This window comes from Chlamydomonas reinhardtii, chromosome 12, assembly GCF_000002595.2.
Source record: "Chlamydomonas reinhardtii strain CC-503 cw92 mt+ chromosome 12, whole genome shotgun sequence".
NCBI lineage: Eukaryota > Viridiplantae > Chlorophyta > Chlorophyceae > Chlamydomonadales > Chlamydomonadaceae > Chlamydomonas > Chlamydomonas reinhardtii.
In genome coordinates this window covers 7,374,719-7,387,827 of record NC_057015.1, presented here as the reverse complement: position 1 = coordinate 7,387,827, position 13,109 = coordinate 7,374,719, and the positions used below count along the sequence as shown (strand labels likewise).

Here is a 13,109-nt window from a genome sequence, read left to right as displayed (position 1 = left end):
GTGGCACGCGACAGGTAGGGCACAAGCACCGCCGTGAGCCCCTCTCCAGACCCCTTCCACTGCTTTGCAGCCTTGAACACCTTGCTCCGCCGCCCCTCAGCGATCAGCACTACCGCGCTCCATCCCCCGCTGGGCTGGTTCCACTCACGCTGGAAAGCTATGTCACCCTCCTCGATGCCAGGCAGCCAGGAAAAGTCGTTCCGCGCCGCCATCATGGATTCCATCAAGCTCATGTTCTTGATCACGCCGAAAGTCTCCTCGTCCTCGTCGTCAGAGTTGCGACGCGATGTTGATCACTCCGCTGCAGAAGTCTGTGCGAGTTCGGCCGAGACCCTCATCGGCGCCCCTGCCCAGCCGCACGTTTCGCCCCCAAACTTGATGTCAACCTCTCCAATTTGAGCCCCGCTTTCCACAGCGCCAAGCCCTAATATCAGGCGAGGCCTGGCGAGGTTTTGCCCGCACCCCCGTCCGCTTAGGAGTACGGCAGAGCCCCGGAATCTATGTCCTTGCGCGTCCGCTTGGCATGCAGGTCTGTACCCTGTGAAGCTTAGGTGACCTGGTGACTAGCTGGGCTTGGTTGGACGGCCAAAGCCCCTTGTCTCGCGTTGTGCCCCCACATGCGAACACACCTTGGAGTGTCCTAGCGCCCGGGCTCTTGCTATGGTGAAAGCGCTACGTTTGATTTCTGTTGGATGCGGGTGGCGTGGGCAGGGTGCGTGTGTGGGGGCAACATGCGACAATGGACAAGGCGAAGTTCGGTCAAGGGCTTTTGGATGGCCCTGCGCCTTCTGGGCCATATGCATATATGCATATAGATTGTGGAAAGTGGGGCGGGCGGGTTCGGAGGTGCGCTTATGGGGTCGGAATGGGGGCTCCGGATGTGGGGGTCGGTTCGAGCTGGTGAGCTTAAGTGCGGCGAGAGGCCGTAGCGAGGCGTTACTGGACCCGCGTTTACTTAAACATGGCGCGCACTATACTTGTCCATAATTAACCATTAGCTTACCAAGTCTGGAAGCTATTGCGCTTTGTTTCGCTGCCTTGCTCGCTGCGTAGTTGCCACAAACGGGCTTGGGGTCGAGGAGGTGCGAAATCCCGAACTCGCACAGACTTCTGCAGCGGAGTGGTTGAAAAAATCGACGTCTGTCGCCAAGCCAGCGAAAGAACGAAGCTTTGATAAAGTTCAACAGTTGGAGTGTATTTTGCGCTGGATTTGCCAGCAAGTAAAACGCCTTGAGCACGCCCTCGTGACCAAGATGGAATCGCCCGCCACGGCGCCACCCGCGTAAACGACGCTCAACGTCGTCCGTTAGCACAACCTCCTGTACATGCCCATCCTGCGACGCCCCATTTGAGCCAACCTACAGGCTCGTGTGCACCGAATTTGCAGTCTGTCCGCAGTGCCCATACCTGCACCCGCACCTGCACCAACGCGCCCATTGTTAACACGTCCCCAATAATGACACGACGCCACCTGCACAACCTGCTGCGCCCCGCATCCACCCAAGCCACCACACCACCACCCGCCTACCACCACACCCACTGACCCACACCCAACACAGTACATCTCCGGTACCACCCTCCCCCTGCTCCTGCTGCCCCTCCTCATCCGCTACCGCGCCTGACCCCAGCCGCGCCCGCCCGCCGCGCCGCCGCCACGCCCGCCCGCCTGCGTGCTCCCGCTGCTGAAGAAGCTCGCCGGCCGCTTCCGACCGCCACCCGCCGCCGCCCCTGCGCCCGTGCCTCCCGTGCCTCCTTGCGTCGCGGCGCCGCCCGTGGCTGTGGCCGTGGTGGCCGTGGGACCGGCGCCACCGGGCAGAACGGAGCTCGCGTAGGCAGCGCCGGCGGCGGCGTGTGCCAGAGCACCACTGGGCATCATGCTAGCCCGCAAGTCGTCATCATCGTCGTCGTCGTCGCTGGACAACATGCTCACCACTTCCTTGGCGGCGGCGGCGGCGGCGCCCCTGCCGCGGCCTGCGCCTGCGGTCGGCAAGGAAAGGGGATGGAAAGGTGTTGGAAGGTAATGCTTGAGGGCGGGAGGCGTCATAGCCACCGGCGGCAAACGATCGGGTACACATGAGGCAGCGAGGCTGTGGGGCGGGACAGCATGGCGTAGTGATTGAGGGCAGGAGGCGTCCGCCTCTGCCGGCGAACAGTGTGATTGGGCACATGAAGCGGGTCGGCTGAGAGGCGGGAAGGCATGGCAAGTGCTGACGCAGGTGTGTGCACACGCAAGGGCTCCACCTGCAGCAGAGCGGCCGCGGCCGCGCCCCGCCGGCGTCCCCGCCGCGGCGCCCCGGCCGCGGCCACGGCCCCGGCCGGCGGATGGCGGCGGCGAGGCGTCGTCGTCGTCCTCGTCCGAGTGGTCCTCGATGTCCTCCACCCCGTCACTGGCGTCTGTGTGTGGGTGGGCGCGCGGCAGGCGAAACACGCCGTGATGAGGCAGGCACACAGGCACAGGCATGTCATGTCTGTGGACGAGGGTGTGTCGGTTGTGTCCCAGCCCCCTCAACGACAGGTGGCAATACGGTGGCACAATGTCGACAAGAATGGAGCGGGCGCATGCTGGCAACGGTGTGCCAAAAGGTTGGGGTGTCAGTCAGGGTGCCACGGCTCAGCACAACGCTTATACTTGACACACGTGTCTTTGTGCCTGTGCAACACGTATACACATGCAACACATACGCACCATCGTCGTCGTCGTCCGAATCATCCACGCGGTACTTCTTGCGCCCCTTGGCGCCGGCACCCGTTGCCGCCGCGCGTGTGCTACGACCGCGACTGGGAGTCGCCGCCGCCGCCGCCGCCGCGCCGGCTCGAGGCTCGGCGCCGCCGCCGCGCGCCGCGCGCTTGGCTGGCGGCGCCGCCGCGGCGAAGCCGTCATCACCGTCGTCGTCATCTTCGATCACGTCGTTGTCGCCATCCGAGTCAGCGTCCTGCATCTCCACGTCATCATCCTCATCCGAGTCGGCGGCGGCGGCGGCGCCCCGGCCGCGCCCGCGGCCCCTGCCAGCCGCCCTGGGGGCGCAAGAGGGCGGTGGGGGGGGGAGGGAGCGCAGTCGTCAAACCGACCAATGCGGTGGCTGTTGTGCTCTCTTGAGCAGGTAGAGTCAGCCGGCAGGCAAGCAGGCAGGCAGGCCGGGAGGCAGCAGCCAAGCCGAAGCGGCCAACCCGCAAAGCGGGCCGACGCAAACCCACTTGGTGGTCGCCGCCGCCGCGCCCCTGCCGCGGCCCTTGGCGGGAGAGGCGGGGGTGAGGAAGGCGTCCAGCGTGCCTGTGGCCTGTGAGCCGCCGCGCCCGCCCCGCCCACCGCCGCGAGCCAGGCTGTCCGCCAGGCTCTGCTGCCGCCCGCCGCGGCTGCCGCGGCCCCGCCCGCGCCTGTGTGTATGCGTATTAAAAGAAAGACGGCGTCGGAGTTACTATCGGATACCTACCAATACCGGGCGTATATGTGTGTGCGAGTGAGCAGGTGATAGGAGGAGCGGATGCCGCGATGCGGCGGGGCAGCTGGGGGAAGAGGGCCGGGCTGGTGAAGTGGCGCCTCGCCGTGCAACGTGCCCGAGCTGTCGACCGAGCCTGCGAGCCCATCGCCCCATCCACCACCCCTCCTGTGCCAAGAACCAACCCGGAGGGGCCCAGACCACAGCAGCTACACCCGGCTTCAGGCAAACACGCACCCCGTGGCGGTGGTGGTGGTGGCCTGCGACGGCCCGGCGCCGTTGCCAAAGTCGTCGTCGCCGCCTGCAGGCGCCGCCTTGGCACCGCGACCGCCGCGAGCGCCGCCACCGCGCGCGCCGCTACCGCCGGCTGCTGCGGCTGCGCCGCCGCTGCCGCCCGCCGCGCCCTCTTCGCCCATACCGGCGGTGAGGGCGGCGATGTCCACACCCTCCGGGTCGCCTGGGGGCGGCGCACACCACCCACACACGCAGGCACACACGCAGACATACACCCGGCGGGAACGCAACGGCAGTCAGGGTGCGGCACAGCCGGAGGGCACAGGCATCCCCCGCCAACCCAAGAAACCCTTAGGATTTCTTAAGTAGCCCCGTTGTGTCGGGCGGTGCCACACAGCGCATACCGGGTGGCCACCATGTGCCACACACACACGCGCAATGCTTTCCTTGTGCTCTTTAACACACACACACACACACACACATACAAACACACACACACACACAAAACAAAACGCACTCACACGCACCATCTGCCCTGCCCGCTCACCCGCCGCCGCAGCCGCCGCCTGCCGCTCCAGCCGCTGCTTGCGCCGCCGCTCCACGCCCGCGCGCACCGCCCCCAACAGCTCTTCCTCCTCCTTGACGCCCCGGCCCCCCGCGGTGGCTGTAGCAGCGTCCGGCAGCTGCTGCCCCGCTACTGCCGCCTGCCGCGTCTCCTCCAGCGCCTGCTCAATGCACTGCTGCAGCGCCGTCTGCGTGTCGGGGGCGGAGTGGGTGGGCGGGTGGAAGAGCGGGTGAGGGGATGGGGTGGAAGGAGCGGCGGTCAGAGTTCTGAACTGGATGGCCGTGGGGGTCAGCACCCGAGACACATACACATACACATACACACCCTTCGCCTCCCCCCCCACCCACCTTGTCGTCCTTCTCCACGAAGTTGTGCAGCGCCTGACCCAGCTCGTCATCCGGCAGCACCTGGACGTGAGCGTGTGTGCACGTGTGTGTGTGTGTGTGTGTGTGTGTGTGTGTGTGTGCATGTGTGTGTGTGTGCCCGTGTGTTTCTGCGTGAGAGAGCGACAGATTCAGGGTGCATGCCTGCGGTACCTGGAGCTCCAGTTCGCCTAGTGTCCAGGTACCCCCCCCCCTCGCCCGCGCTCTGGTCCTGGACCTCCGTTTATTTGGTTTGGAACAAACTATCCCCCGCCCCCGCCCCACTAATACCCTGTCCCCTGCAGCCCCCGCTCCTGCAGCCACCGCCCCCAATCAGCCCCCGTCCCTGGGCTGCAACTGTCGCCTCTGCCTGTGCTTTGCTAGTTTGGCCTGGTTTGGCTTAGTTTGGGCTGGTATATCCATCAGCCCCCGCCCTCCCCACCTCCAGTGAGTTGGTCCCCAGATGCTGCCGGATGAGGTCCTCAATGCGCGCCTGGTCCAGCGCATCAGGCCGCAGGTAGCCGCCGCCGCCGCCCTCGCCGTCGCCGTCGGCGTAGTCGTACGCGCCGCCGCCGCCGCCGCCGCCGCCAGCGCCCTCGGGCTTGACCCTGCGGCAGGAGTTGGCGGCGGGAGAGAGGAGAGGGCGGTACATTCATGATTACTGGAGAAGTGAAGGTGCGGCCAGGAACAGGAAGCGCCTGCGCCATACTTTGCGGGGTGTGTGTGTGCGCGGTGTGTGTGTGTGTGTGTGTGTGTGTGTGTGTGTGTGTGTGTGTGTGTGTGTGTGTCTACTAGTGGGAAGGCGGGCAGCTTGGGCGCTGTCGACGGCGGTGCCGCAATCGTAGCGCACAGACCTATGGAAACACCCAAAACCTCACATCCTGCGTAAGAACACCATGAAATGCGCATGGCCTCATTCAGCCTCACAACCTCCAGTCAACCCCCCCCCCCCCCGGTTCGCATACAACCGTTGGCATGAATGGCCAACCCCTTCCCCCCCAAAACAATACACACACATACACATTACCCCCCCCCTCACCTCCTGGCCGCCGCCTTGGTCCACTGCATCATGTCGTGCGGGTTGGCCACCTTGCCCACAAAGCGCTGGCCCAGCCGTTGGCTGTTCACCTGGGGGCAGGGGGGTTACATGCATTAAGTTTAGGGGGGGTTGGAATAATTGGGGGGCGGCGAGGCAGAGTATGAGAAGGAGGAGGAGGGGGAGAGGAGGAGGGCATGCGTGTGCGCACGAGCCACAGGGTCGCAGAGGGTGCCTTGGACGTGCCGGGCATTCCGCGACATGTGCGGGTGCGGGTGGCTGTGTGGGTGCCTGATGCGCACGAGCGAGCCGTGTGTGTTGTGTCGCAACAGGCTGCCACAGGCATGTGTGTTGAAAAGGAAAACGACAAGCGCGCATGCGCGTGCGTGAGAGCGCAAGGGAAAGCAACACACAGGACTGTGAATGGGATGCGGTGCATGTATGCATGTGTATGTGCGTATGTGTTTGCGTGTGTTAAAGAGCACAAGGAAAACGTTTGCGTGTGTGTGTGTGCGTATGTGTTTGCGTGTGTGTATGTGTGTTAAAGAGCACAAGGAAAACGTTGCGCAAAGACAGTGTATGTGTGTGTGTGTGTGTGTGTTTATGACTCACGGTGGAGTAGCCGGTGTAATCCACACGCAGCCGGATGAGCGGCAGCAGGGGGGCGGGCGGCGGCGCGGAGGGGTCACGTGCCGGCGGCGGCGGGTGGGCGGCGGCGGCGCGGTCAATCATTTCTTGAATCTGTGTGCGCAATTGTGTACATGTGAGCGGCAAAAGGGGAGTGCAAGTTCTGTTTGCAACGCTTAATTGTGAATCGCGAGAGAGGCATATGCATTTTCACATACATTTCTCGCTTGGATTGGGCCCTTGCACCGCCCCATCCCCCCCACCACACACACACACACACCACACACCTTGCGCGCCAGGAATTCGCCCACTCCGTCGCCGTCCTCTGGCAGCAGCGGCGGCACCGCGTCTCGAAGAGCCACGTGCTCGAACTCGAAGGGCCGCACACTGCCCAGCCGCAGCTTGGTGATGCGGAAGTTGGCGCGCCGTACCTGTGTGTGTGTTAATGAGCACAAAAGGAAAGCAATGAGGAAAACATCGTGTGTGCATGTGTATTTATATGTGTTAAAGAGCACAAGGAAAACGTTGCGTTGTATTTATATGTGTGTGTGCAGTGTCTGTGTACGTGCGTGTGTGTGTGTGTACGTGTGTGTGTGTGTGTGTTAAAAAAACGAAACGAAAGCCCGCCCAGACGACGCCGGAGTTACTTACCGATACCCACCATTTTACCGAGCGTCGCGTGACTGTCGTGACCCAGGTAGTCATACTTACCCGCGATAAGCCTGGAACCCCACGGGCGACCATTCGGCCTGACCTCGCGTTGCACCTGTATGCGTCCATGCTCCGCACCCTGGGCGCGCTAAACAACGTTTACCCAGCACGCCTAATTCCCAGATTCCCGCCCGCTGGTCGTAGTCGAGCTCACCTATAGGCAAAAGTGGAAGCATGGGCATAGGGCGGCAGCGAGGAAGTGTCACGGGCATGTGAATGGCAACGGCGACAAGAGAGGCGGCGTGCAGCAGACAAGCTAGGTATCACGCGTCCCAAATCCCGCCCACTAAGTACAAGAACACTATTGGAAGAGGGCGAGTTAGCGGTGGCACTGCGACTAAACGGGGTCAAGGCTGCATGGGGGACGTGGCGGGCGGCGGTTGCAGCGTTTCCAGACATGTCAGGCTGGTGTGTGTGCGTGTGACGTGTGTGCGCCGTGGGCTGGCGGGAGCTGGCCTCCCGCTCCCCACTCCACGGCGGCACCGAGGCTAGGCACGCTCGCGGCCGCAATGGCCGCGTCGGCTGCTCGTGACGAGGCCCCCGTGTGTGTGTGTGTGTGTGTGTGTGTGTGTGTGTGTGTGTGTGTGTGTGTGTGTGTACACGCGTGTGACGGCGTGTGTGTACGGAGTGCGTCTTGTAAAGCCCAAGGAAACATGTGAGAATGAGGGGCGTGACGAGCGCACAGGAGGGTCTTCTTTGTTTGTGCCCGCGGCTGTCCTGTAGTGCCAGCAGCAGCTGCCACGGCCTACGGCTGCGAGTTTGAAGTCACAAGTGTGAATGCATGTGCAATGCGTAATGTGTGTGTGCGTGTGTCTGTGTGTTTGGATAGCGTTGTGTGTGCTGTGGCCCTTCCTGACCCGGGGCCCTAACCCAACCCGCCCCACGCCCCTCCCCACCTCCAGCAGCAGGCAATGCTTGGGCTTGGACTCGCCTGTAGAGGGTGGGTGGGGGCGTAGCGGGGGTTACATTCATGACTAGTTAAGGAAGTGGGGGTAAAGCGGGGGTGGGGGTAAAGCGGGGGTTGGGGTAAAGCGGGGGTGGGGGCGGCAGCCGGTGGTGAATGCGAAGTGGTGGAGGTGGAGGTGGAGGCGGAACGGGAGAAGGAGGTTGGACTCGGGCGGCCGACTGGCCAGCACTCGATCCTGACCACCCAACCTATCTCACGAGCTTGCGCACCTGAACATGCCCACGCATCACGCCCCCTCCCCCCCAACACACACACACACACACACACACACACACACACACACACACACACACACACACACACACACACACACACACACACACACACACACACACACGCACTCCTCCTCCCGCTGCTGTCAGCTGCTACTGCCGCAGCTGCTGCTGCTGCAGCTGCTGCCCGCTGCTGCTGCTGCTACTGCCGCCCCACCCACCCTCGCTGAGTGCGGTTGCCACGCTGGAGCCGGGCTGCACCACGTAGCGGTTGGAGTCGCCCTCGCCGCGCAGGGCCACAGGGTCGGGCCTGAGGGGACACGCGGTGTGGGTTTGCAAGGATGTTTGGAAAAGCGTTACAGGATGCACGCTTGGGGGATGGGATGGGCAGGCATCGGCGCGCAGTGCCCACACAAGATAAGCGCTTCGGGTCCACACGCTTTTCCAATCCACCCGTCCGCCCTTCCCAGGCCCCCGCCCTCCACCCCATGCCTCCCTGCCCCCCACCTGCACTCGTGCTCGTGGCCCCACACCGCCAGGTCCAGGAAGCCGGGCAGGTGCTCCTCGCGCACACACGCCTTGGCCAGCGGCGTGTGCTGGACACGGTTCTGGGGGGAGGGAACACATTCATGATTAATTAAGAAGTTAAAGGTGGGGAGGGAAAAGGGGAGAGTTGGAGGGGCACGACCGAGGAGGGAGCGGGCAGTCTATTCCAACCCAGAATAAACGGGGGGAGGTAGCCACGGGGGGATTCTCACCATTCCCATACAGAGGTCAGAGACACAAGGATGCAAGGCTAGACAGGAGGAATGTGTCAATGCGGCACATGACGGAGGTGACGTGCTGTGACGGGGCGCAGCCGCAGGCAATGCCCCGCCCAGCACCTCCCAAGCCGCCCCGCCCCGCCCCCCACCCACCCCACCCCTCCACACCTGGTGCAGCACAAACACGTTGATCCACTCGCTCTGCGGCCAGTGGCGACACAAGGCACTCATTCTGTCAGACTGAATGACTGTTTGACATCTGCTCTTTGCCCCGAACACGCAGACGTACAAAACACGAGTCTGGTAAGATGCAAGAGCAGCGCTTCGTTTTCCTCGACACACGCGCGATGAGCAACATCCTCCTCCCTCCTCCCTCCTCCCTCCTCCCTCCTCCCTCCTCCCTCCTCCCTCCTCCCTCCTCCCTCCTCCCCACCTGCCCACCTGCGGGTACTCGGGGCTGTGTGCGGGCCGCTGCCACTGCACGCAGCCCGGCATGGAGAAGGCGCGGCCCAGGCGCTCGTCGCGGATATTGCCCAGCCCGTACAGGCACAGCCGCGTGCCGCCCTGTGTGTGTACACGTGTGTGTGTTAAAAAAAAAACGAAACGAAACACACGTGTGTGTATGTGTGTGTGTGCGTGTGTGTGTGTGTGTGCGTGCGTGTGCGTGTGCGTGTGTGTGTGTGTGTGTGTGTGTGTCAGTGTGTGTGTGTGTGTGTTGTGGTATATTCATGACTAATAAAAATGGAGGTGGAGGAGAGGGGGGGATGGGAGGGAGGGAAGGGGGGCGCTTCACTTCAGAAGAAACAACCAGGCCAGGGGAGGTGAGAGGCGAGGCGGCTGGCTGGTGCCGCAGTCCATGGACCGCACTGCCCACACACATGCTCACGTACGGCTCATGCGGCGCGGAGATGCCAAGCGCGCGGCGAGATGTGGCCCGTGGCCCGCACATGCCGACAGCCCCGCCGCCCCCGCCGCCGGCAGCCCCCTCCACCCACACCGGCAGCCCCCTCCCCCCCTCCTCCTCACTCTTTTTGCATTTCCTCGCTTTCCTGAACTGGGTTCGGTTTAGTTTGGGCTGGTATCTAAAATGCCCCCCCCCCCGCTTTTCCAAACAACCCTGCAACCCCCACCCTGTCCACCCTGTCCACCCTCCCGCCCCCGGCGCCGCCGGCTCACCTTCTCTATGAGGATGGGCGACAGCGTCACACGCGCCGCGCCACTGCCCGTCAGCAGCTGTGTGTGGGGCGGATTAAGACAAGAGGGAGGAGGAGGAAGTGGAGGGGTTGGGCAGGCGGCGACAGGCAGCGCCGGGCGGGCGCTTGGGCACGGCGTGAAGAGGTTGGAAGCGGGCATGAGTTGAAGCCCCCTCGCCAAACACAAACACAACATGGCTCGGCCCCCAGCTACGTCACGCCTCAGGCCCCCACCTTGGAACCCCGCTCCCCCGCCCCCTCTCGCCCCGCTCCACTTTACGTCACAAGCGCACACACGAACACGGCGCACTCACGTGCTTGCCAAAGTAGTTGACCAGCCCCGCCTGGGACAGGATGTCCACAGCCGACAGCGAGTCCTGCAGGGCGGGTGGTGGGGAGGTGGGCAGTAGGGGGAGGGGAGGGGAGGGATCGGGACTGCTCAGGGTCAGGGGAGGGCGCGCGTGTGTTAATGTGTGTGTGTAACAGTATGTGTGTGTAGCGAGGAAACGGGTCGATGTGCGCGTCCGAAGAGGCAACGGAAGACGTGTATGGGTATGGCCGGCTTCGTGAGAAGCCCCAACCCCAGCCCCGCCCCAGCCCCCCGCGCGCCGCTCGCCCTGCTGCTCCACGGCGCCTCGGCCCCCTCCCATAAGTATTATTGCTTGCAAATAACGCCTCTGCCTGTGCTCCGCTCGTTTCAACTTCGTTTAGTTTAGTTTGGGCTGATACTTACAAGCCCCCCCCCCCGACACACACACACACACACGCGCGCGCGCACACACACACACACACACACGTTCACCTGTCCCGAGGGGTCGTCGTGGTTGCCGTGGATGGTGAACACGGGCAGCCCCACGTTGAGGTTGGGGTTCTCAAAGTTGACACGCCTGCAGCGGCGGGTGGTGGCGCGCGTGTGGGACGGAAGAGAGGCGGTGGTGGCAGGAGAGGGTGGAGATGGGGGCGGGGCGGGGATCAGAGGTGCTGTGTGCGCGTGTGTGCGTCGGGGTGTGTGTGTGTGTTAAAGAGCACAAGGAAAACGTTGCGCAAAGAGAGTGTATGCGATGCAGCAAAGCGACGGTTTACGGATGATACCTGAAGTTACCTCGCATACCTGCTGCGGTGAGCCGCCGGTCTTACCAACCGGAAATCGCGCAACCCCCGCTACCCTAACCTCGAGGGGGGATTAGTGTCCACACGCTCTCAAGGGTGTGTGTGTGTGTGTGTGTGCGTGTGTGTGTGTGTGTGTGTGTGCGTGTGTGTGTGTGTGTGTGTTTGTGTGTTTGTGTGTTTGTGTGTGTGTGTTTGTGTGTGTGTGTGTGAGTGTGCTTCTTCCTGTTCACCATCAGCCGCCGACCCACAACTTTCACACACGTTCTGCGCCTCCGCCCCGGCCCCCCTTGGGCTGGGGCCTGGGGGGGTCTGCTTCTGGGTCTGGGTTTATTGGAGTTAGCTACCCACCCCTCCCGTCCTTCCACCCTACCCTCCCCTCCACCGTCCCCTCCCTGCCCTCTCCCCACTCCTCAAACCGCCCCTCCGTGCCTCACCCCGCCACGAAGTTGACTGCCTGGTCCGACAGGATGCGGAAGCGCACGGGGCGGTCGTTGAGGCAGTACTTGGACAGCAGCTGGATGGTCCTGGGAGGGAGGGGGAGGGGGAGGGGTGGTGATGGGGAGGTAGGAGGAGGGTTGCAAATAGCAGCTCAAACTATACCAAACCAAGCCAAACTAGAGGAGCACAGGCAGAGGCGACAGTTGCAAGCGACAATACTTATGGGAGGGGGCCGAGGCGCCGCAGAGAAGCAAGGCAAGCGGCGCCGGCGAAAATGTCGCCGCCGGGGCACGGTGGCGCGCACAACAGCAGGGGGTGGGTGGAAGGCGAACAGGCAAGGCACGCACCCGCCGCACCGGCCTGAGGCCCGCCGAACCCACCCAGACCCCACGGCTCCCCAAATCCCCCCCCCGCCCGCTAGGCCACGCTCTCCTCCTCGCTCTATTGCATTGGTAGTTTGGGCTGGTATCTTCAAACCCCCACCCTGTCATGGCCTGCGCCCCAGCCCTGCATGCCTCACACTGGGTGGCTCTTCCTCGACTCCCCTCCCACTTTAATCACTCCGTTCTCTACATGTACAGCTACCCCTCCCCCCGGAGTCCCCCCCCCAACCCCACAATCCCACAACCGCCTGCAGCTTGCAGCACAACTCCAGCACAACTTGAGACCGGTTCTCATAGCCCCCCCTACACACCTCCCACACAGAACCCCCACACCCCAACCTCCCCACACACATACACCCCCCAACCTCCCCACACACACACATACACACACGCAACAGCCTCCCCGCCCCCTCACCTGACCAGTGTCCCCCGGCTGGGCTTGTTCTCGTGGAACAGGTCGCCACCCAGCAGCACCAGGTCCGCCCGCTTGGCTACCGCCAGCTGCAGCACCTCCTCAAAGGCGCGGAACGAGTCCTCGCGCCGCGTCTCGTCCTTCTCCCACACGCCCTGGCGAGGACAGCGTTTACGTTTGTTGTTAAAGGAGGAGTGGAGGGGGCGGGTGAGGAGGTTGGGGGACGCGGGCTGAGCGCGCGTGGGGCGCAGGGTGGGGCGGCTTTTTTTGGGCGGAGGAGGGTGCCGAGGTGGGCCCCAGCGCGACCTTATGCGACGATGCCTGAAGGCTTCGTACTCCTGAGCCCTTCGTGATAACAAGCACAGTTCGCTGAAACTGGCGAGCGCAGATTCTGTTGCCGGGTAGCTCGCCTCGCTTCGGTGGACGCACCAAGTGGTTATCGGTGGAGATTAGGATGCGAAGGAGATCCGGGCTGTTTGAAGAGCATAAACGGGGAGGAGGAGTGGGCGTCAGGCAAGCTCGCGACACAGCGAAGCGCGGGAAGCGCTCGGGCCTCGGGCTTACTCTTGCGCCATGCTTCCTCCTCGCAGCTACTAGTCCTCAGAATGTGGCCCTAGGTTTGCCTAGGTTTTGCTCCGTGGACTGCAGCGACTGGCCC

General features: G+C 63.5%; 2 protein-coding genes across 3 annotated transcripts in view; one reads left to right on the top strand and one right to left on the bottom strand.

Moving 5' to 3' along the window:
• CHLRE_12g556912v5 (uncharacterized protein) overlaps positions 1–956 on the top strand; it is an 8,766-nt gene extending 7,810 nt beyond the window's left edge. For both annotated transcript variants that reach the window (XM_043069106.1, XM_043069105.1), the window contains exon 5: positions 530–956. The gene's annotated coding sequence lies outside the window, so the exon portion shown is untranslated. The remainder of the gene's footprint in view (positions 1–529) is intronic.
• Positions 957–958: 2 nt separating this feature from the next.
• On the bottom strand, positions 959–13,100 carry CHLRE_12g556911v5 (uncharacterized protein). The gene is made up of 23 exons (XM_043069104.1): positions 13,016–13,100; positions 12,881–12,923; positions 12,455–12,606; positions 11,653–11,742; positions 10,911–10,995; positions 10,423–10,485; positions 10,092–10,148; positions 9,357–9,479; positions 9,084–9,116; positions 8,659–8,759; positions 8,373–8,461; positions 7,869–7,903; positions 6,549–6,692; positions 6,247–6,375; positions 5,638–5,726; positions 5,041–5,206; positions 4,584–4,643; positions 4,219–4,423; positions 3,675–3,894; positions 3,196–3,375; positions 2,687–3,015; positions 2,242–2,394; positions 959–1,977 (listed from the first exon to the last, which is right to left on the bottom strand). The coding sequence occupies exons 1-23, from the start codon at positions 13,024–13,026 to the stop codon at positions 1,610–1,612; spliced, it is 2,925 nt and encodes a 974-aa protein (XP_042918893.1). The 5' UTR covers positions 13,027–13,100; the 3' UTR covers positions 959–1,609.
• Between the last annotated feature and the right edge of the window lie 9 nt (positions 13,101–13,109).